We start from the raw sequence: 23,325 nt of genomic DNA on the forward strand, positions 1-23,325 counted from the left end.
ATTGGTACAGTCTGACCATTGTCTTCCGATTTCCCCACCTTTATTTGTCCTTATTTGTGTGTGTGGATTGCGTTTTACTCAGTGGTAACCCCTGTGCAGCTTTGTGTCCCTACCACTGGAGTCCAGGTATTGAGTGTCTGCCTACCGCCACAGGCTCTAGCTGTTGTCTTTCAGTAACCGCAGCACACACACACACCATTTCAAAAATGTTATATAAATGATGAAACCAGACAATCTGTGACATTGAGGAGTTGCTTTTTTTGTTCAGCATAACTCCCTGGAAATTCATTCCTGATTTGCATGTATCACTAGATTGGTCCTTTCTGTTTCTGTCGTTAGTCTGTGGTGTGCAGGTCCCACAGTGTAAGCACTCATCTGATGTAGGACATCTGGACTCAGTCTAGGTCCTAACTGGTAAAGACAAGCCTGGTATGTTTACTCCAGTACAGACTTTCATGTGAACCTGACTTTTCATTTCTCTGGGATAAATGCCCAGGAGAACAGTTGTTAGGTCATATGGTAGTTGCATGCTTAGTTTTTTTAAGAAAATGCCAAAACTGTTTCCTTCCTGAGTGGCTATATATAGAAGAGTCATCCTTATCTTCCACAGACTTGCCAGCATATTTGCAATAAACACTCTTTTTTTCTTTTTAATAGCTCTAACAGGTTTATTATGATAGCTTTCTGTTTTCCATTTTATTAATGGCTAATCATAAGGATCTCTGGTAGCGTAGGGTTTACAAGTCAGGCTCCTAACCTCAAGGACAGCAGCTCGAAACTACCAGCCGTTCTACAGGAGACAGATGAGGTATTCTGTTCCTGTAAAGATTTACAGGGTGAAAACCCGGTACAGGGTCGCTGTGAGTCGGAACCGACTTCACGGCACACCACCACCACCACCAGTGATGTCACAGAGTCTGCGTGTGGTGCTGTGGGATAAAGCACTGGACTGCTAAATTAGTGTGAACCACAGAGTTGACTGTTTAACCTCATCAGCCACTCCATGGAAACTCTCTACAGAATCGCTGTGAGTTTGAACTGACTCGATGGTACTTAACAACAACAATGATGTCAGCAGAGTGCTGGTGTGGCATTGTAGGATCATCATTGGACTCCGAACCACAAGGTTAGCAGTTCAAACCTACAAGCTGCTCCTCGGAAACCCTATACAGTATTGCTATGAGCCAGAGGTGACTCTGTGGGACTTAACAACAACAACAACGAAATGATGTTGAACATATTTTGATACATTTTTTTTTTTTTTTTTTGTCTTTTGCATATCCACTTTGGTGAAATGTCTTTTCATGTCTCTTACCCACTTTTCTAATTGAATTAATTGCTTTTTCACCATTGAGTTTTGAGATATACATACATACACATACACATATTTAACTAGTTCCACTAGTGCTGTGGGTTAATGCGCCAGACTGCAAAGCCATTGGAACTGCAAGGTTGGCGGTTCAAACTCACCAGCTGCTCCTTGGAAACCCTATACAGGGTCGCTATGGGTTGGAATTGACTCGACAGCATTCAACAACAACAGCTAGTTCTTTGTTGGATATCTGATTTGAGAATAGTACTGCCCACTCTGAATCTGATTTTTCCTCCCAGTCTTAACTAAGTAAACTGGGCTTTCTTTCATAGATCATTGGGTTCACATGGGTTGTCATAGAACCCCTAAAGTTTAAAATTTTGGAGTATGAATGGTCTCGTGCTTTTGATATCAAATCCAAGTACTTTTTGCCTAGTCCTAGATCCCAAAGATTTTCGTCTATGTTTTTATTTATTCCGTATTTAAAAATACGTTTTGGTTTTTGCTGTTTGGGTCTGTGGTCCATTAGAGTTGATGTCTGTATGTAGGGTGAGGGTTAGGTTGAGGTTCTCTTTTTTTGTCTAGGGATAGCCATTTGCTCTAACATCGTTTTGTGATGCACTGCTCTTCCCCCTCCCCCCCGCCCCCCCCAAAGTTGTTGTTGTTATGTGCCGTGGAGTCAGTTCTGACGCATAGCAACCCTATATAGGGTTTCCAAGGCTGTAAATCTTTTCTGGGAGCAGAATGCCTCATCTTTCTCCCGTGGAACATCTGGTAGTTTCAGACTGTTGACCTTGAGGTTTGCAGCCCAATTTGTAACGCTACCAGAGCCATACCATTTTTTTAAAAAGTTTTTATTGTGAACTGAGTGATAGTTTACATGGGAGCCACTCGTCTTTGAATGCATGCCTGTTTATTTTTTCAGTGTCTCATGCAGATCTTGTGGGAAAAGAATGATCAAGGGGGTGTGAGTTTACTTCTTTTGTCTCTGTAGGCAGTCCTGCCTTAGGCAGATACCTCTGAGATTACTGTGGATTCCCTTTCAGAGTATTGCTATAAAGTAAATCACGTGAATTGTTTTCGTTCCCCAGAGCATAGAAAAGTTATGCTCACCCTGTACTATAATCTATTACGTGTGCAATCGCATTGTGAAAAAAGTTTAAAATCTTGTGAGATTATCTAATGTGACACAGGGACTGAAGTGACCCCGTTATTTATAGACTTGCTTGATGCAGAGCTGTCACAGCCCTTTAATATTTAAAACACAGTGTCTGCAAAGTACAGTCAAAGGAAGCTCAATAAAGCAAGGCGTGCCTGTAGTTATCAAAGTTAGATGTGGTCCTTGTATCACTAGAGGTTTCACGTCTGAGTCAGCTTGGTCTTTTGGTCTCTTAATCATCTATGGAGTCCTGGTGTGGCACTGGAATGTTATCCACAAGGTTGGTGGTTCAGACCTACCAGCTGCTCCTTGGAAATCCCGTACTGGGTCACTGTGAGTCAGAATGGACTCAACTACTTCTAATGCAAGCCTAGAGATAGAGATAGAGATAGAGATAGGTATAGATAGAGATAGATAGAGATAGATATGATTTTTTTTTCTTACAACCAGGTGAATCTCAGAGCTTGTTGGCAGCAGCAGTTGAACGAGAACGTGCAGCTACTGAAGAACTCCTTGCCAACAAAATTCAGATGTCTTCCATGGAGTCACAGAATTCGCTCTTAAGACAAGAAAATAGTCGGTTTCAAGGCCAGCTAGAATCTGAGAAAAACAAACTAAGAAAGCTGGAGGATGAAAATAATCGGTGAGCTTGTTTTCTTGGGTTGTTCTTGGTCGTTTCACATCATTAAAGTTTACTGTTGGCTTTTAGTTTGATGGCACTCAATTAAAAATAAATAGTTTTAGTGTTGAAGGTCACGTTCAGTGTAGTAAGGTATTATATACCACAATAGTATGGGATTCATGAAATCTCACATGTCTTTTTCCAGGGAAAGGATTTATAGCTTTAATCAGAGTTTTTTTAAAGGGCCTCAATAACCATGAATATATGCATGACTATTCGCTGAAGTTATTTTTATATTAGAAGAAGAGTTTTAGCAGTATTCCATCCTATCTAGATAAATGTCTAGATTCTTTAAAAGTTAGGTAGTTGTAAAATTCATCTATCTGAAATTTTACTAAAGCTGTGATAAGAGTATTTTTGCATGCTGTATTCTTCTGTGGAAATACTACTTTTAAGAAAAAGTAGCCAGGTAAAAAGAATTTTTAAACTGAAATATCTGAACTTTCAGAAGCTCTCATGGAAGCTTGTTGCAGAGTCCCAGAGTAAAGTGGTTTTGAGAATTAATTTTTAGAAAGTTTTTTTCAAATGAAACCTTAACCCAAAGCACCAATATAAGAAATGCCTAAATGTATAGATTTTTCTATTGTGGCTTCAATCTTTGGGTAGAACCCAAGTGATTTGGAGAACATTATTGGAAAAATCACTGATTTTCTTGTAACGGGAAGAACTCCTGGGTATAATTGGAGTAAATAAAGTTGTGCGTTTTTAATAGTCTATACTGCCATCTGTTTTGTTTAACTCCTTTTGGTTTAATAGGTACCAGGTTGAACTGGAAAACCTAAAAGATGAATATGTAAGAACACTTGAAGAGACAAGGAAAGAAAAGGTATTTGTATTAATTGATCACCTCTTAAGGGTTATATGAGAGAATGCTAGGATGATGGTGGACTCAGAGGTTCAGAAGAAGTGGGTGATTCCATTGCTTCTGGAGCTTGCTCTTTATTAGAGGAACATACGAGTGGACGTCCAGAAGCTGAGGGGGAAATGGAATGAAAAGAAAATGGAATTGTTCCACAACCTTTTGAGACTGACTTGATATAATGGCATGAATTAATATCATAGAAATTATGTAACTGTGTTTTCCTCTGTTAGACATTCCTGAATAGCCAGTTAGAAATGGAGAGAATGAAAGTTGAACAAGAAAGGAAGAAAGCAATTTTCACTCAAGAAGCAATAAAAGAAAAGGTACTAGACTTTGTTTTTCTTCGTTTTGTGGTAGCCATTTAGGAATGGTTGTGATTAATCATTTATTTAAGTTGTAGTTTGTAAATACCCAATGTTATGTATAAAATCTCTTCTAGTGTAATCAGTGTCCTGCTCAGAGTCAGTCCCTTTATACCCAAGAGATATGTGCTTTTTCAGGTTTGAATTACAGAGCCTCTTGCCCCTTTTAAAATGAATTTTGTTGTCTCTCACTAAATAATGCATCTCATCTAACCAATAGGCACCTTAAGAGTAAAACTGGTTTAGTCAATTTCTTTCTGATGAATGAAGGTGACTTTTCTGAAGTCAGTTGTCCTGTAGCTAAAGGATTACAGTACAGTTGGTGGTTAGCATAATACATTAACACAATCTATAAATAAAAATAACCTTTGGTATTTATTTGGAATTGAAGAACACAACAATGAAAATATGAAATGGATATGCCATAAAGTTAATGGTGTTTAAAACTCATCAGTATTTTTATTCTAAAGAAATAAGTATAATTGTAGTGTAATATTATATATAAGTTAGCTCTTATACTTGTAGCAAAAACATTCTCATTGCATTAAAAATAAAACACATCATATTATTATAATATAGATGGGCCGTGAGATTATTTGACCAAGTCTGTTGACACATTTAAATGACTGAATATTTTGCCTTTGATAAGACTTCAGAAATAAATCATCCTTGGATGAAGTTAGAATGGATCTTTGTATCATTAATCCTAGAATGTTTTCTTGCTTATTCTCTATATGTTTTTGCTCTTTAATCTGAACTGAACTTTTACGTTTTTACTCCTTAAGGAACGCAAGCCGTATTCTGTTTCTAGTACCCCCACGATTTCACGCTCGAGTTCAATAAGTGGAGTTGATATGGCAGGGCTACAAACATCCTTTCTTTCTCAGGTGATATTTTATGTTTTATATGTGATGTGTTCTTTAATTGAATAATGATCAGGAGATAAACAGTTGATGACAGATTGGCAACCAGCATGATCTTGCAATTCCTTAGTTAATTCATTTGGAAATGTGTAAAAAGGGCTGATTGCAGTGAGGAAATATAGATGATTTCTGCCTTTGAGAAAGTCATAGACATTTATTTTTTTAAAGCTTATCTTGTGCATTGAGTGATAGTTTACAAGGCAGAGTCTCAGTTTTATACCCAACCAATCATGTTTTGTTTCATTGCAGTAATTGTAATCCCTTCCATGCAACACTGGTTAACAGTATTTACCTTTACTCTACCCCCTTCCTTTTTTTTTTTTTTTGATGTACAGAAAACATATATTTGTTTAAATGGCCAAAGGGCACATTTTGCAAGCAACCCTCCTGCCCGCCAGCATACAGCCTTTCTCAGTCCATTGGTCTAGAGTCCTCATTTACTATTATCTCTCTATGCCGTCACCTCTGCCTCCTTCTCTGGTGTCGCTGCTTCTCTGGTTAGGATCTCATGCTCCGCTCATGCTCTTCCCTCCTGATGGTCCTAGGGTCCTCTGTTCTATTGTTGTTTCATGTCTTCTACCTTTACAGTTGTGACAATCGCAATTAGACATGATAACAGTTATATGGAATCAAAAGAGTCCTATCCTCGTCCTCCCCCTTCTCCTTTCACCAGACCCATCTGGATAAGAGGAAAACTCTTCAGTGGGTGTTCTTCCCTGCTCCCCTCATTCTGAAACTAAGCACACTCTTGAAAGCTTGTAAGCCAGTGACTGTGTGTCTTTATAGCCCCCATTATTGGTAGCCAATGTCTAAGTTGTTTGACCCTTAACTTGGAACACAATCTGTAATACTTGTATGTGCTTTCTCTTACTTAATGACTATAGGACGAACCACATGATCACTCATTTGGACCAATGTCTGCATCCACCAGTGGCAGCAACTTGTATGATGCCGTACGGATGGGGGCAGGATCAAGCGTTATTGAGAATTTGCAGTCTCAGCTAAAGCTAAAGGAAGGAGAAACTACTCATTTGCAGGTACTGGAAAGAATTAAATGTACTACTAAAAGTAAATGAAATTTGGGTGAACAATAACTAGCATGCTTCCTTTCCACCTGAGTTTTAAATAAATTCAAAAATGGCATATGAACCACAAAATGTATCTTTAATATTACTGATAAAGTTTGGATAAAGTAGCTAAGGATAGGGATGCCATTTCCCAATTCCACAATTGGGCCAACTTTCCTACTCTATCATAAGAAATTCTGGGCTAAAGCAGGCCTGCCCAGGTGTCGGAAGTTGCCCAGGTAATACGATAGGCCTCTAGCAGGACAGAATGCCTACTTGCTTGTAAACAGCTCTTTCCCAAGAGCATAAAGGGAATTGGCTGAGCTAAGCCTGTCTTAAGTTTTTCTCCCCAAGTTTATTATTTAAGAGAGTTTCACCACTTTCCCATTGAGGAAAGACTAAAGGGGAGAGATTGGAACTAAACCACCTGGAGCAAGGAAGGGAGCAAATGAGTCGGGAGGGAGCATTCCCCATAGCTGACTTTTTAAAAACTTCATGTAATTAACAACAAAAAGAAACAACCCAATCATGGAATAAGTAAAGGACTTGAATAGACATTTCAACAAAGAGGACATTTAGATGGTCACCAAACACATGAAAAGATGCTCAGTGTCCTTCGTCATCAGAGAGATGCAAATGAAAACCACAGTGAGATACCATTTCTTTCCCACTAAGATGACTTGATATTTTAAAAAGCCAGAAAACAGCAAATGAGTTGGCAAGAAATGTAGGGAGATTGGAGCCCGTGTCCATTGAAGATGGGGTTACAAAATGGTACAGCCATTGTGGAAAACAGTATGATGGTCCTCAGAAGATTAAAAATAGGATTATCAGGTTGTTGTTAAGTTCTGTCAACTCGGTTACAACTCTTAGTGGCCCTGCACAGGATTTCTGAGGCTTTAAATCTCTGCTGGTGCGAAAAATCTTACCTTTCTCCTGCAGAATTACCATATGACCCAGCTATTCCACTCCGAAGTATATACCCAAAACACTTGCAAGCAAAGACTCCAACAGAGACCCGTAGGCCTGTGTTGGTTACAGCACTAGTCATAGTCACCATATACAAAAGGTGGAACCAGTGTAAATACCGTCACAGATGAAGATGCTTACAGACAATGGAATACCACTCAACCAATATGAGAAATGACTTCTTGATATATGCTACAGTGTGGATGGAGCTGGCACATATTCTACTAAGTGAAATAAATTAGTCACAAAAACCCAACTGTTGTATGAATCCACTTATATAAAAGGCAAGAAAGAGACGAATGTCCAAGATTTTAGTGGTTACTAGGCACAGGTATCCGTTTGTCATCTTGTGGCTTGTGTGTTGCTGTGATGCTGGAAGCTATGCTACTGGTAGTTAAATGTTAGGGGCCCCCATGGTGGTCAGGTTCAACGGAACTTCCAGACTAGGAAGGAGCGGTAGATCACTTCTTGATGTTTAGCCACTGAAAACCCTATGCATAGCAGCAGAATATCCCTGAGGTTGGAAGACACTCAAAACATGACTGGGGGAGAGCTGCCTTCTTAAAGTAGAGTTGACCATACGGATGTGAATAGCATAAAGTTTTGGGGACGCTCATTTAATGATGGGGCACAACTCAAAATGAGCTGCCAACATCCATTAATAATTGGAACGTGGAATGTGCAAGGTATGAAGCCAAGAACGATGGAAGTCATCAGACATGAAATGAAACACTGGGAGCCTTTGAAGTAAGGGTGGCAGGATTGTTGTTTTGTAGTCTGGGCATGTTGCTAGGAGGGCCCAGTCCCTGGAGAGCGATCGCATGCTTGGTCAAGTGGAAGGTCAGCGGAAAAGAGAAAGACCCCCAATGAGATGGACTGATACAGTGGCAGCAACACCAGGTTCAAACAGAACAGCTGTGAGTGAGGAGAGCGCGCACCGGGCAGTGTTACGCTCTGTTAGATAGATACAGGAGTCGGAACCGACTCATGGCACCTGACAACACCACCAACTAGCCATGGAGAGAAGGACTTAAAGGCAATGGAAATATCACAGTGATTAAGGGTTGGGTTGCATACTTGATTATCAAAAATTCTGTCAATAAATTGTACACCTGTAAAAACTTGAATTGGAGAAAATTGTGTGACGTATTTACAATGACATGAAAAGAAGAGCAGCTGCTTAGGCTGCTGTGTGCAACTAAACATGTCACAGGATTTGTTTCCTTGGTTTGGAGACTGAGGGTTATGGTTTCATCCCAGTGCTTTATTTCCTAGTATGTTTTTAGGGCCTGGGGTCTTAAACACTTGCTAGTGACCCTCCAGGGTACAATAGTCGTGTTGGTGACTGAATGTCTTCAAGTTGGTTCCTACTCATAGCGACCCTTACAGGGTTTCTAAGAGTGTAAATCTTTATGGGAGCAAAAAGCCAGATCTTTCTCCCATGGAGAAGCCGGTAGATTCAAACTGCTGACCGTGTGATTAGCTTCCCAATGTATAGCTGACTACACCCCAAGGCTTCTTCAAGGCACAAGAATTGGTCTTTGTTTTCCTGGAGCAACAGAGAAAGAAGTCAGGAATAGGAGGAGGTACATTGTGGTTACGAATTGGGCTACAAACCTAAAGGTCAGCAGTTCAAAACTACCAGCTGTTCCGCGGGAGAAAGATGAGGCATTCTGCTCCCATAAAGATTTACAGCCTCGGAAACCCTGTCAGGGTCGCTATGAGTCAGAACCAACTCCACGGCACATAACAATGGAATGTGTGGCTAATTGACTCTGTGAACAGTTGTTTCTCTGCCATGAGACCAGAACTGGATAGTGCCTGACTGCCATTATTGAACATTTTGATCAAAGATTCTATAGAACAATCCTGTTCAAAAAGGGGAAATGCAGGACTGAATTTCAAATTCACCTGGACTGCAGAGTTCCCAGATCCATGAAGATTGTGTGAACCCTTAACTATGGCCTGAGATAATTATTAGACCTCCAGTCAAAAATATCCTCTGATGTCTTCTTAAAACCAAAGACTAATTTAGCTTGGCTAGTAAGAATGTCCTCATTGAGCTTTATGGTGTTTAAAAACTGTGTACATCAGATCAAAGTGACAACTGTGACTCAAAAGATTAGGGAGCAACATGAGGGAGCAGCGAGTTTCAGATAACGAGGGAGGAACCATTCAGAAAAGGAGAATGAGAATGGCTTCCAACTCCAAGAATGTCGTCAGTATCACTAAACGGTGCTTGTAGACACTATTGAGTTGTTGCATATTTTGCAGTATGTATTCTCAACAGTAACAAAATAAAATAAAATAAAAATTAATGCAACGAGAAATGTTACAGTGTTTTTTCACGCAAAAAATGTTTTCATTGTTGCACTTGACAGACTCAAAAGTAAGCAAGACATATTTTTTTAAAAAATAAACAACCTATTAAATGCGTTTATATTAGTGGGAGTATCTTTTTTTTTTTTTCCAAATAAGATATATTTTCATTTAGACTCTTTTCTGGTAATGTTCCTCAGCTTGAAATTGGCAATCTGGAAAAAACCCGATCAATAATGGCTGAAGAGTTAGTGAAATTAACAAATCAAAATGATGAACTTGAAGAGAAAGTAAAGGAGATACCTAAACTTCGAACTCAGCTGAGAGTAAGTATTCTTTAGTTAAAGATGAGTCCAGAACATTTTAATCTAGTTATGTTGTTGTTAAGTGCTGTCAAATCAGTTCTGACTCATAGTGACCCTGTCTAGGGAAGTGGCTAGTGGGTTTGAACCTCCAGCCTTGCAGTTTGCAGTCCAGTGCTTATCCTACAGCACCACAGCAAGACTCCAATCTTGTTAAAGTATATTTTCAATGATTTCCTGGAAAATCAGCATGTTAATATTTGATAAGGAGCCCTTATAGTTAAGTGCTTGGCCGTTAATTGCAAGGTTGGTAGTTGGAACCCACCAGAGTTTTAATATTTAAATGGAGAATTTTAAGGATAAAACTTTGTAATTTACCTGTCACCTTAATTCTAAGGGGTTTTCACTGACATGCGTGGACCCAGCAGAGGAGAGCTAGTAGAGTTTATTTGACCGGGGCTCATTGATAAGGTTGAACTCTGCATCACCGGAGTCCCTGGATCGTGCAGATGGCTAAGCACTCTAGTCCTACTAAATGGTTAACAGTGCATTCCCACCCACAGGCTTCTTAGAATTAAGAACTAGTGCTCTGCTTCTGAAAGGTCACAGCCCTGAAAACCTCAACATGTCTTCTCCGTAAACATGTTGAGGGATTGACTCAACAGGAATTAACAGCGATATATGACGTTGTTGTTGTTCTTAGGTGTTGTCTAGTCAATTCCGACTCACAGCGACCCCGTATAGGGTTTGTGAGGAGTAGCTGGGGGGTTGGAGTTGCCGACCTCATGGTTAATAGTCCAGTACTGATCCTGCAGTGCCACACCAGTACTCCGTAGATGACATTCATAATATTTTATCCATTTACATTATGTATCATCACATGTGAACGTATCTGGATTTCAGGAGACAGTGTTTAATCTTCAAAGAAATCCTCTTACCTTTTCCTTTACCTGTGGATGAGTGCCAGGTAATACTTGATTACAGTGAGTCAAAGAGACTTAAATTATATCAAGTACACTTAACATTGGTGGGAGAGCTTTATTGAAAGACTTGGTAAGCATCAGGCTTGCTGATTTTTTAATTCCTTTTCTTGTGTGTCTCAACTTAGGTTGTAGTGTGAGCTTAAGTTGAAGAGATGAGTACCATATTTTTATGCAAATAACACACTTTATATACATTTTCGCCTACCATGCTCTTACCCCAAGATATTTTTATAAGCATGCTGTACCTACCTTTTTTGTTTGTTTATGGCAACATGTTAAGAAATTAGTGTAGCATCCCTACGAATATAGCTTGGGAGGAGGACTTGCTTGACAAATACACATGGTGTACATTATTTGCATAAAAATATGTTGCATATACTTTTATTTACATTACAATGTGTTAACGCTTCTCATTTGTGATACCTTAATATTAAAAGCTGTTTTGTGCAGTGATTTTAAAAGTTGGAAATGAATATATTTTGTAGGACTTGGATCAAAGATACAACACTATTCTGCAGATGTATGGAGAAAAAGCAGAGGAGGCAGAAGAGCTTCGACTAGATCTCGAAGATGTGAAAAATATGTACAAGACTCAAATAGATGAACTTTTGGGGCAAAGACTCAGTTAACTTCTGAAAATTCCATTTCCATCAAACTGAATGTAGACATTTAATAGTTAAATGCAGACTTCCAATAAATTCTTTTAAAGAATTAGAAAATGGGACTTGATTTACTGTAGAGTTCAGGAAGTTTTTTAAATTGCTTTACAGTGTACAGTCCTATTTTCAGTTAAATTATTTTGTGCAATATTTGAACTTTATTTTTGAAACTCTTCTTTAGAGATTAATTTTTTAAAGCATCTGTTTTGTTTTGCTTTGTATATCACAGATTTATCACTTTATCCTCTTATCAATATGGTTATAGAAGGAGAGTGGTGTTCATATATATATATTGTAGAAATATAACTAATTGTATCTATAATTTGTATGTGTATGTATATATTAAGAACATTTTAAGGTAATGTTAACATATTGAAACTTTGGAATCTTTTACACTTAAATCTTCAGTGTGTCTAAACACTACTAATGACAATGTAGATGAAATGTTCACATAAAAAAAAACAAGAAAATTACCGGTGGTTATTAAATTTTGACCTAAATTTATTTTTTAATGTAGAAGTCATACTGATGCTGTCTGAAATCAATTTAACGGGTGAACGATCCAAATATTTCTTATTTTCTGGTCTGGTAAACCAAAACCCCATTGCCAGCTTGCTCAGTGTCTTATTCTCAGCCAGAAAGTGGTATAGAATTTAGTCTATGAATTTTTTCACCCAACTTCAACACAGAATTCTATATCCGTTAAGGTAACCGTCAGGGAAAAAAGCTGTAGCTAGTCAAAGTTATTTAGGCATAATTGGATCGAGTTGAAAAATCTTAATGATTTTGTGATTTGATCAGTAACATTTAAGTGATTTGGAAGTGGTATTGCTTCACCAATCTATACAAATAATAAAAAGAAATGTAATTATTACCATAATTCTTAAAAAATTGCTCACATTTTGTAAAACCGTATCTTTGGCCCATTAAAAAAACTGAATGTCTGATATTACCGAATATTTCTAACAGTATAGAAAAATCATAGGAGATCATTTAAATTTGGTATTTTGCTTTTCTATAAAATGGACCCTTTTCTTCCTTGATCCTAAAACACAAAAAAATAGTTTTTAAGAATAGCTATGCCTTCTTCCAAATGTTAGTTTGTTCAAAATATAACCAGTCTGTTTTAGACCTGTGAAATATTTTGATAATTTTATTACTGAAAGTCGTTTAACTGTCTTTACTTGCAACTGAAAACTCACTTTTCAGTGAAGTTGTGAACACTAGTGTTTTGGAGTGTAACAGCATGTAAGCTGTGAAGGCATTTGGAGAGCGTCATGTGGCTGCGTTTTCAGATAGTGCTTTTGTCATTGGGTCTCCGAGCTGTAGCATCAATAAATATTGATTCTTGGAGTGTGAGCCACATTCATAGATTCAGTTTTCTATATTTGTGGTAAAACAAAAAAGCATTCTAATGTCCTTTTTTTCAGTGTGTGTGTGTTTTCCTAAATATTCAGGGGCAGAATGTCATAACTGATAGCAATAAGAAATGTGCATAGTGTTAGAAAATTTAGAAAAATTGCACAATTCTGTTAAGCATTTGAAAGTATGAGTTTAGGAATTTTGAAATGAAAATATTCAACAGTGAACAAAAAAAAAAAGCAAAAACTACAATTTCATAATATTAAACAATTTTTTTCTTAATCCTCTTAACCTTAATAAAATTGATTTAACAAAAATTTTAATTGTTCTCAATTTATTGAATTATAAAAACGATAAGCAGCTATTTAAGTGTATGGCTCTGTAGGGTTCAAGCCCAACAGCCATACAATATTATCAGCTTAAAAATTCGCCTTCTGGATTTGGTCAAACATTTAATTAACCTAAGCACTGGATCACAAGGTCAGTTTGAACTACAGAGTTGTTGATTCAGTAGAGATAAGTGTTGGGGAAATAGAATTTGAAGAATTCACTTACTGTGATTGTTAATGTTTGTAAGGATGATTTGTATCTATTTTTAATCTTAGACCTGTATTGAGATATCCTTCTAAAAGTCTTCTAACATTTCTGTACTCAGTTAATAACAGATAAAAGAGGGTATCCTCTGTTCCTGAGTTCCTGTTGTTTTATGGTATTAAAATCTGCACTTTGACCCTTTAAAATACTTTCTAGGATATGGCCTTTAGACAAACCTAGTTTATCATTCAACAAATGAAGGCCCTTTATGATACAATCTGGAAACTAAATGTATCTTTCTTCTTGATACTTTTTTTCTCAGATCATTAAAAACAAAATAAATACTTTAGCAATCCACAGTTGTGATGCAGATAATTTACTCTTAGAACTACCCAGAATTTATTTCTCTCACTGCTCCAACTAGTAAGCTCATCTAACATTTAGAATCCTCAGTATTAAGGGATAATGGGAGGGTTTTCTGTTTGCTTAACACTAAACTCTCTTCTTGCTCTTGCAGGTGGGAGTAGGCCGAACATGGTAGGTAGGTGAGTTCTTCTTAAAGTTCTACTCACTGCCATGTCCTCTTGTCTCTTCAAAAATTACAGTCTTAATTTTAAAAAATCTGTGTGTGTGGTCCCATTAACTTTAGGAAACGTACTTAGTTTGTCGTAGGCCCTGTGTAAGGATTTCATTGATACAGTATCACAGTTCTGAAATCTGAGAAATTTCTGAAAACCAGATTTGTTTTCCATAACTTTGGTGTCAAAACTACTGAGGAATAAGACCTGACTTGAACTGATATGGGACTGTTTAAGGCTTACCTCAGATGTGAAGACTCAGACATTCTGCTGAATGTAAGCTGTTGAGGCATTTGGAGAGCGTTATGTGGCTGCATTTTCAGATAGTGCATAAGGTTGTGGGTTCTGATCAAGGGCTTGATGGAATGTTAAATAATAGATGGTACATGTATCACCCTATTCTATTCTAAAAACCCGCAACACATTTGGCCCCAGGGATTTTCCAAAGGGTTGTACACCTGCATTTACCGTGTAAACAGCCTTTTACGGTTGATACTGTTGTCTCCATTTTGAAAAAGATAAGCCACTTGTTCATGTGGCATCTTGCTGTTTTCATTCACTAGTGACTTAATCTGTAGAATGAGAGCAAGTCAAAAAGTATTGCTATCAAATCACAAACATTTATTAAACAAAAGTATCCAAATGTAAAGCTACTGTTTCTCATTATACCCTTCATCTAGGTCCATACAGTTCTGATGGCGGTTTTTCCATCTCTCTCACTCTTTTCCTGTGGTGCTGTAGGATAAGCACTGGACTGCTAACTACAAGGTCAGCAGTTCAAACCCACCAGCCGCTCTTGGAAACCCTACACTACAGGGTTGCTATGAGTCAGAACTGACTATGGCACACAACAGCCCTTCTCTGAAGGATTCTGCACTCTGATTCACACCACAGAAAAACTGCACTTTGTCATCTTCGAGGGACTCAAAACATGTTCCTTCCTTTAAGTTGTGAGAACAAACAGAAAGCTGGGGTGAGGTTTCCCAACAAAATTCTTTTAAGACAGCCCTTGCTATCCTAGAATGTTAGTGCCATTGAGTTGACTCCGACCCATAGCGACCCTCTATAAGGTTTCTGAGGAGCAGCTGGTGAGCTTGAACCACCAACCTTGCAGTTCAAACAGCTTTGCAATCCGGTGCCTTATCCCACGGCGCCACACCAGGACTCCTAATGGGTAGGTGCATTGTTGTGATGGAAACCAATTCCTTTGGTCAACTTTCCTGGCTCTTACTAATGCAGTTTCTCGTTTTCTTTAAAACCTTCCAAATAAGCCCCCATGATCATCCTGTGTCCTTCAAGAAAATCTATAAAAACTGCCCTTTGGGATCCCAACAGACAGTGGCCACAATTCTCTGAGCTGACTTCTCTGCCTTGAACTTAGCGGTGCCCACAGACCCCCCCTCAGAAGCCACTGTTTTGACTGGATCACTTTTTGAAGACACTCTAATGAGAAACAAATGGATTGCTTGTCTGCATCCATCCACGGATAACAGACATTGGTTCAAAATGTTATTTTTTAAAAATAAATCTGTACATGTGTGAACTGGAACAGTACTAACAGTGTTTTTTGACTTATTCTTGTATATGTTGTTGAGTGTGTCGAGGCAGTTCCGACCCATAGTGACCCCATGAAGCGTTTCTAAGGATCGGCTGGTAAGCTTGAACCACCGACCTTGCAGATCAAACTGGATTTTCAGTCCATCACATTAACTAACCCACAGCGCCACATCAGGGTACCGCTGTTGTATATAAAGATTGGTCATTTCCACAGCCCATTGCAAGGGACACAAAAATGGAACTCTTCCAGGTAATTGGCCAGGTAGCTAGCTATTGCACAAATTTGGGATAGGGGAGTTAGCACTCTCAGGATTGCATCTGTTTGTTAAAGTATCTCAGTTGGTGTTCTGATAATTCCTGGACCGCCCTCTCCCCACCCCACCCCCTTTTTTTTTAAAATGTTGCCTTCAGTGCAGTTTTGTCTCTTTCCTTAGGTACTGTTGGTCTTGCTCCTGTGCTCCCTCATGGAATAGTTGAACATCGCCCATTTGTCCTGGTACTGTGACTGTATTCCTTCCATCTTTTCATATGCTTCCTATGTCATTCATTTTTTTTGCACATAGAATCTTTCCGTATTACAACTTGAGTCTTGAGTTTTTTCTTCAGTTCTTCCAATTTGAGTAATGCCAGTGCACTTCCCTTTTGGGTTTCCAACTCCAGGTCTCTTCACAACATTTCATTGTAATACTTAATCTTCTGAGCTGTCCTTAGAAATCTCCTGTCAAAATCTCTTACACGTCATTTCTTCAGTTTGCTTTAGCTGTTCTCTATTCAACTTGCTTGTGAATAGAGAAGTGAAAAGGACTTGAAACACTGATGAAGATAAAAACAACAACAAAAAACTACAACTGTTAGTATGGGTTATAGCTCAACACAAAACAAAAATCCTCAAACCCCGTCAATAAATAGCCACATGAAAAATGGAGAAAACATTCAAGTTGTTACGGATTTCATTTTACTTGCATCAACAATCAAAATTCAGTGAAGCAATAGTCAAGAAATCAATGTATGTTTTACATTGGGAAAATCTGCTTTCAAGAGACCTCTTGGAAATCTTAAAAAGCAAAAGCTTTTTAAGGTAGTTCTGATGGAAATTAAGAACTTCATATGCATGATCCAAGTATTTTCAGCCATCTCATGCATGGAAAAGCTGGACAATGAAAAAGGAAGACTGAAAAAGCTGACACATTTGAATTATGGTATTGGCTTAAAAAAAAAATTGACTATTCTACAGACTGCTAAAAGACAGACCATGTCTTGAAAGAATCTTAGACATGAGGAAGGTGAGACTTCACCGGATATACTTCGGGCATGTTATCAGGAGGGCGCTATCTGTGAAGAACAACATCATGCTTGGCAAAGTAGAAGGTCAACGAAAAAGAGGAAGACCCTAAATGAAATTTATTTGGGTGGCTACAAGAACAGGCCCACGAATCTCTATTTTTTGATGATGACACACAAGTAGTGTTTTGCTCTGTTGTACATATGGTCACTATGTGTTGAAACCGACTTGATGGGATCTAGTAACAGAAGGAAGCTTCAAAAAGTTTGTGGAACGATTTCATCATCTTTTAATTCCATTTTTTTCATGAACTTTCTGAGGCCCCCTCATAAGACAGTCTTCAATTCTTCCTTGACATTTGTGTAGTTGTAGTTTGTGTGAAGACTATACCATAGCTTAGTCAGTTTTTTAAGATATGTGAGTTTATTATAATGCCAATTTGAAATAAGTTTAAATTACTATTTTTTTTTTAAAGTTTTCATTGTAAATTGAGTGATAGTTTACATGGGAGAACATCAATTTTACACAAATCATTTTATTGCAATGATTACAATCTCTGTGTATCATCATTCAACAGTATTTGCTTCTTTTCCCTCTGGTGTTTGTTTTTTGTTTTCGGTACACAAAAACACTTAGGAATATATTATTATTTAAACAACCAAAGGGCACATTCTGTATGTCTGCCTCCTGGCCACCAGCACACAGCCTTTCTCTTCCCACGAATCTAGAGTCCTCAGCTGCTCCCTCTTTCCATGTCCTCATCTCTGCCTCCATCTCTTGTATCGCTGCTTCTCTGGATAGAGTCCCACATTCTGCTATGTTCTTCTCCCTTGATGGTCCTAGGATCTTCTGTTCCTGGACTGTAAGATTGACTACGCCCCCGTTTTTGTTACAAAACTTCTACCTTTACAGTTGTGACAGCTGCAATTAGTCATAGTAACAATTATTCACTATTGAAAATCGTAAAAATCATCCTCATCTCCTTTCACCAGACTTGTCTAGTTAAGATGAAAACTACTCAGTGGGGAGTCTACCTTGCCCCAGTTTAAATTAAACTTTAATATTGATTGACATCTGGGGGAAAGGGAGGGAATTTTATGTTAAAGAATGGCAATTACACCAAGAATTCCATCTCATTCTCAATGTATTGCCTGTGTCTTCCTGACCTCAGTCTGAGTGACCACAACTTAATATGTTGCTTTTTAAAATAGAACCATGTGGATGATATGCCAATTTGAATGGTTTGTAGATCCTTGCGATTAGACCAACCTATTTTTAGAAGCCTTTCTCAACATATATATATTTTTTCTTATTTCTATTATGCATCACTCAATAGAAAACCAACTTGCTAAAAATCTTATTGTAAATGATTATAGTACATTTTAAAACAACAAACCGGAAAGTTACATTTCCTGTACATGACAACAATAGAAGGGTGGCGATTCGGCTGAAAAAGCATTTTTAAAAATAGTAGCTTCCTTATTGTTAAGTGTTGTTGAGTTGGTGCCAACCCTGTTTTTTGGAGGAACGGCTGGTGGGTTTGAACCCATGACCTTGCAGTTAGCAAGGCCAGTGCTTATCCTACAGTCCCACACCAGGACTCCAGCTTCATTATCTTGTTCTTATGTGCTGTGGAGTTGGTTTGGTTTGGCTGCATAGCGATCTTGTAGAGGGTCTAAGGCTGGAAATGTTGGTGCGAGCAGAAAGCTTCATGTTTCTCCCCATGAGCGGCTTGTGGACTCAAATAGCCAACCTTGTAGTTTGCAGTCCAGCGATTACCGTACAGGGCCACCACACTCCCCAGCTTCCCTTTAGGGCAGAATTAAAATGTTTTGTTTTTAATGTTTTATTGTGAATTATGTGATAGTTTACATGGGAGAACATTAGCTTTACATTCATCCTATCGTATATCTTACACTGCCATGGTTACAATCCCCTCCATGCACCATCAACCCTTGGTAGTCAGCACACATTCCCCCTCTCTCTCTGGATCTAGAATTTAGGGCAGAATTTTTTACATAAAGAATGTTAAGCTGGTTTAGAATAGAACCTGGCACATGCTAAGCACCATATATATGTTTATGTTTTTTGCTGTTGTTATTTTTGGGGGAAAAAAAATCCACACAATATTCCTAATTGAGCTGATCTCTAACTGGAACTTGGGACAATTCTCATAACAGCATTTAAAATTTTAATTACCAAAAAAAGCACAGAAGGATCCATCCTAAGATGCAGAAGGAAAAGAAGGCCAAGGGAAGAAGAAGCCGGAGGCCAAGGTGATGAGTCCCATTTGAGAAAAGGCCCAAGAATTTTGGCATCAGACACGACATCCAACCCCAAAGGGACCTCGCCCGCTTTGTCAAATGGCCAAACTATATCCGGCTGCAGTGGCACGGGGCTGTCCTCTACAACCCCCTGAAAGTGCCCCCTGCCATTCACTAGTTCACTCAGGCCTAGGACCTCAGGACAGCCCCTCAGCTACTGAAGCTGACCCACATGTACCTGCCAGAGACAAAGTGAGAGAAGACGCAGAGGCTGCTGGTAAAGGGGATGTTCTGACCAAGAAGCCCCCCACCCACCTGTTTTGCGAGCTGGGGTCAACGCTGTCACCACTCTGGTGGAGAATATGAAGGCCATTCTGGTGGTAATCGCACACGATGACGTGGACCCCATGAAGCTGGTTATCTTCCTGCTGGCCTTGTAAACTGGGGGTTCCCTGCTGCATCATCAAGAGGAAGGCCAAGCTGGGATGGCTGGTCCACAGGAAGACCTGCACCACTGTAGCCGTCACGCAGGTGAACTCGGAAGACAAGAGCGCTCTGGCTAAGCTGGTGGAAGCCACCAGGACCAATTACAATGACAGATACTTCGAGATCCCATGTCATTGGGGAGGCAACGCGTGGTGGGCCTCAAATCGGTGGCTCGCATTGCCAAGACGGAAAAGGCAAAGGCCAAAGAACGGGCTACCAAATTGGGCTAATGTATGCGGCCGGTTTCTCTGTACATACAAATAAATTCCTTCTTCAGCTCAAAAATACAAAAACAAAACTAAACACATCAGTGATTGGAACAAATATCGCTGTGATTTCTTATGATTCCTCAACACTGACAACTTTATGTGTCTGAGAGTCCGTATATTTTGATGGCATCAAAATTAATTAATTTAATAAGTTGACGTTAAATCAATATTTAATGATCAATTTTGAGATGCTGTGTGACTCTCTAGATAGCAAGCCAGAACTGAGTGGAAAAGTATAGAAGACTGAGAGATGGGGATTCAATCATAATAAAATAACAATGAACAATTATAATTCAAACAATTATAAACGAAGAAAATATGATAAACTTCACAGAGACTAGGTTTTGGTGATGCTGAGTTCACGGACAGGTACATGTCACCATTAGAAAGTGCCTGCAGCTAGCTAAGTTCAGGCCTCGAATTGGAAAGTTTGGTTGACGACTTCTGCCTGAATTACGAAAACAGTAAAAACCAGCCTCAATGCAACTCAATCAGAATGAAGTCAAAAGTAAAACGGAGTCCAATGTCCTACCGATTCAGCCCTAATTTCTTTAATGCGCCTTAAGAGCCTTATCTTTTTCTCAAAGAGGGTTCCGGCTGTGGACCTGGAGAGTTCAGCTTCTGTAAATCCTGCCTCGGTGTGGGTCTAGTTTGGACAGCTAGGTCCGGGGCTTTTATTACAAGCACCTTAGAGAAGATGCTTACAGCCCTTCCCCCTGCTGCTGACGTGGGGTCGGGGGCGCTCCGCACGTCGGAGGCAGGGCTCTGAGCCCCAGGACTGCCAGCGACACCCCGGGCTCTGTCCTGTGCCGTCCGCCCCCTACAAGCTCGCGCCCCAGCCCTCAGGCCGGCCTCGGGGTGCAGGCTGGCCAAGGTGTCCGGACTGCTCCCTGGCGCCCCCTGGACCAGCTCGAGTGCCCTAGGTTTCCGGTGAGCGGCAGTAGCCGGTTATGACGACTCCCTCCTCCCGAGCAGCCGCCGTCTCCTCCTCCTTCTCCGTAGCCCCGGCTCCAGGTGGGACTCGCCCCTCAATTCGCGGGGTCTTACACCGGTTCCCCTTCCGGCCACGGCTGCGCTCTGCGCGCCTTTCTCGCCCCTGTGCGCGCTGGGCCAGCAGCCGGCTCCCGGCGCGCCTTCGCGGCTGGCTGCAGCCTCTCCATGCTCCCCGCGGGCCGGGGAGAGGGGCGTGGGCGTGGGGCAGTCACCCTGGCCCTCGCGGCTCCGGACGCACGGCGTCTGCAGCTGGTCGTTGGGAGCTCGCTGGGTGCGGGGGAAGATGCCGGGTCTCCGGCGCACAAGCCGTTGGCGGGTTCCCAGGCTGCGGTGGAGCCGTTCCCTCAGGCCGCTTGTAGGCAGCCCTCGGGCCGGGGGCGCCGCGTTGGAGGCTGGCGGGATGTCCCTGGGATCTTTGAGTCTCCGGGACAGTCCGGGACGGCGCCCTGGTAGCTGGGAAGGGCGCTGGCTGCTGACCCCACGGCAGTCCTTCCCCGGGCAGACAGCCGAGTCTTACACTGACCGTGAGATTTTCTTGCCCAAGTGGAGAGAGCCAGTCCAGAATGCTCACGAGCCCACATGCATGTTGTCTATCGTGTGCTGTTTTCTTTAAACTTTTCCAAGCTTTGCCACAAAGTGCTTCATGTCACCCACTGCAGTCCCTCTCAGCTCTGGGCTTCCCCCTTAAATCATCTTTCAGGGAAGACCTACAACCCCCGCTGCCTCACCCTCCAACCCCGCTTTCCGCCACCATTTGTTGTTATTAAGTACCATCGAGTCTGTTCCGCATAGTGACCCTGTATAGGGTTTTCGAGGCTTGAATTTGAGGGAGCAAAAAGCCTCCTCTTTCTCACAAGGTGCGGTTGGTGGCCTCGAACCGCTGGACCTTGTGGTTCACAGTCAGGTGTTTATCCTATGTAGTTGTGGAAATGCAATCAAGGGACATAGAATAGCGTGAGATCTACTGCTTTGTGCTTGGAGAAAGCAGTGCAGCCAGTAAAACGCCAGCCTGGTAGAGCAGTGCAAGCTTCCCTCCCTGGGGCGGGGGCGGCTTGGAGAGGCCTCCACTGCGAGGCCCTGGGGTTGTACTTTCAAGCCTCCACCCTCTTAGCTTGTGCAGGTAAGTACCTGCCCTTGGCAAAAACCAGATTTCTAACTGGTAACTTTACATTTTTTCCCATAACCTAAGCGCCTTTCCTCCAAAGGCTAGTCTCTGTGAAGTTTGTCTTATTTTGTTGTTAATTTATAATTACTTGAATTATAATTGTTTATTGTGATTTTATTATGGGTTTGTGAGTTTAGTTATATTCAATGCTCAGTTGAGGACAGTGTTATTTGGGTAACCAAAGGTCAGGACTTGGGTATAACAGTGATTTTATTACTGGGAAGAATGAGTCAAAATATTGGGTGTCTTGCTTGAAGCCTTAAACTGTTGAGCCTTAAGGCTGCCCATGGGCACTCCCAGCAGTGTGATTCAGTGCACAGAATTGCTACTCCAGGGACAGGCTGACAAATTGTTTGATCCTAGGAGTGTGTTCTTTCTGCTAAATATACTATTGTCTTGTACCTGTTAATGCATAAAGGGATCGTCTCCTCTCTGCTCACCATTAGAATCTAGTTTGTTACTTTATTGTTTTAAGGATTGCTTGCACCTGTAACTGCTTTTTAACAGTTTAGTTTTCATTAAGATAGCAGTCCGATGCTGCAAATATTTAACGTTCTTGGCAGCTAACCAAAAGCTTGGCGGTTCTAGCCCAAGAAGACTGGTATGGTATCTGAAATATCAGCCATTGAAAATCCTATGGAGTTCGCTTCTACTTTAACACACCTGGGGTCACTGTGAGTGGACCTTGACCAGCGCTATTGGTTTTATTCATGAAGCTGAAGAATGTAGTAACATGAGTAGGAACTACATGGCAAGTCTTTTGCATAAGAGTTATCTCATTAAATTATTTTTTGCTTTAATATTTCCTTTAATTCAAAATATCACCTGGATGATAAAGCCTCTTTTAGCATGACTTTAAAACAATATGTTTAATTTCTGATAGGTTTGAAGTACCTGAAATATCGCAGTAGCTTCTGGGTGATTCTGAGGATTAAAGAGGTAAATATTTTTATTATCTGTAGAGTTTCTGTTGAAAAGATAATGGAATTCTTTCCACAAAATTGTTTTTAGAACTTGTACTTTTAAAATTTTGTAAAATTGTTATCTACTTACTGTTGGGTGAAAGCTCTAACTAAAAGTATAACAGAGATAAATAACATTTGTTGTTGTTGTTAAGTGCCATCTAGTCGGTTCTGACTCATAGTGATCCTGTATAGGGTTTCCAAAGAACTACTGGTGGATTTGAACCACCGGCCTTGTGGTTCAAACTGTCCTTGTGGTCCACTGCTTCATCCT

General features: G+C 40.2%; 1 protein-coding gene across 1 annotated transcript in view; it reads left to right on the forward strand.

Moving 5' to 3' along the window:
- The window catches only part of TMF1 (TATA element modulatory factor 1), a 51,198-nt gene extending 39,032 nt beyond the window's left edge, over nt 1-12,166 (forward strand). Inside the window, exons 11-17 of the mRNA XM_006865635.1 lie at nt 2,922-3,114; nt 3,910-3,979; nt 4,246-4,338; nt 5,163-5,264; nt 6,185-6,337; nt 9,856-9,981; nt 11,426-12,166. Coding sequence (XP_006865697.1) covers nt 2,922-3,114; nt 3,910-3,979; nt 4,246-4,338; nt 5,163-5,264; nt 6,185-6,337; nt 9,856-9,981; nt 11,426-11,569 — 881 coding nt within the window. The 3' untranslated portion in view covers nt 11,570-12,166. The remainder of the gene's footprint in view (nt 1-2,921; nt 3,115-3,909; nt 3,980-4,245; nt 4,339-5,162; nt 5,265-6,184; nt 6,338-9,855; nt 9,982-11,425) is intronic.
- Nucleotides 12,167-23,325: the final 11,159 nt, after the last annotated feature.

Source organism: Chrysochloris asiatica, unplaced genomic scaffold (assembly GCF_000296735.1).
Source record: "Chrysochloris asiatica unplaced genomic scaffold, ChrAsi1.0 scaffold00080, whole genome shotgun sequence".
In the NCBI taxonomy this organism is placed as follows: Eukaryota; Metazoa; Chordata; class Mammalia; order Afrosoricida; family Chrysochloridae; genus Chrysochloris; species Chrysochloris asiatica.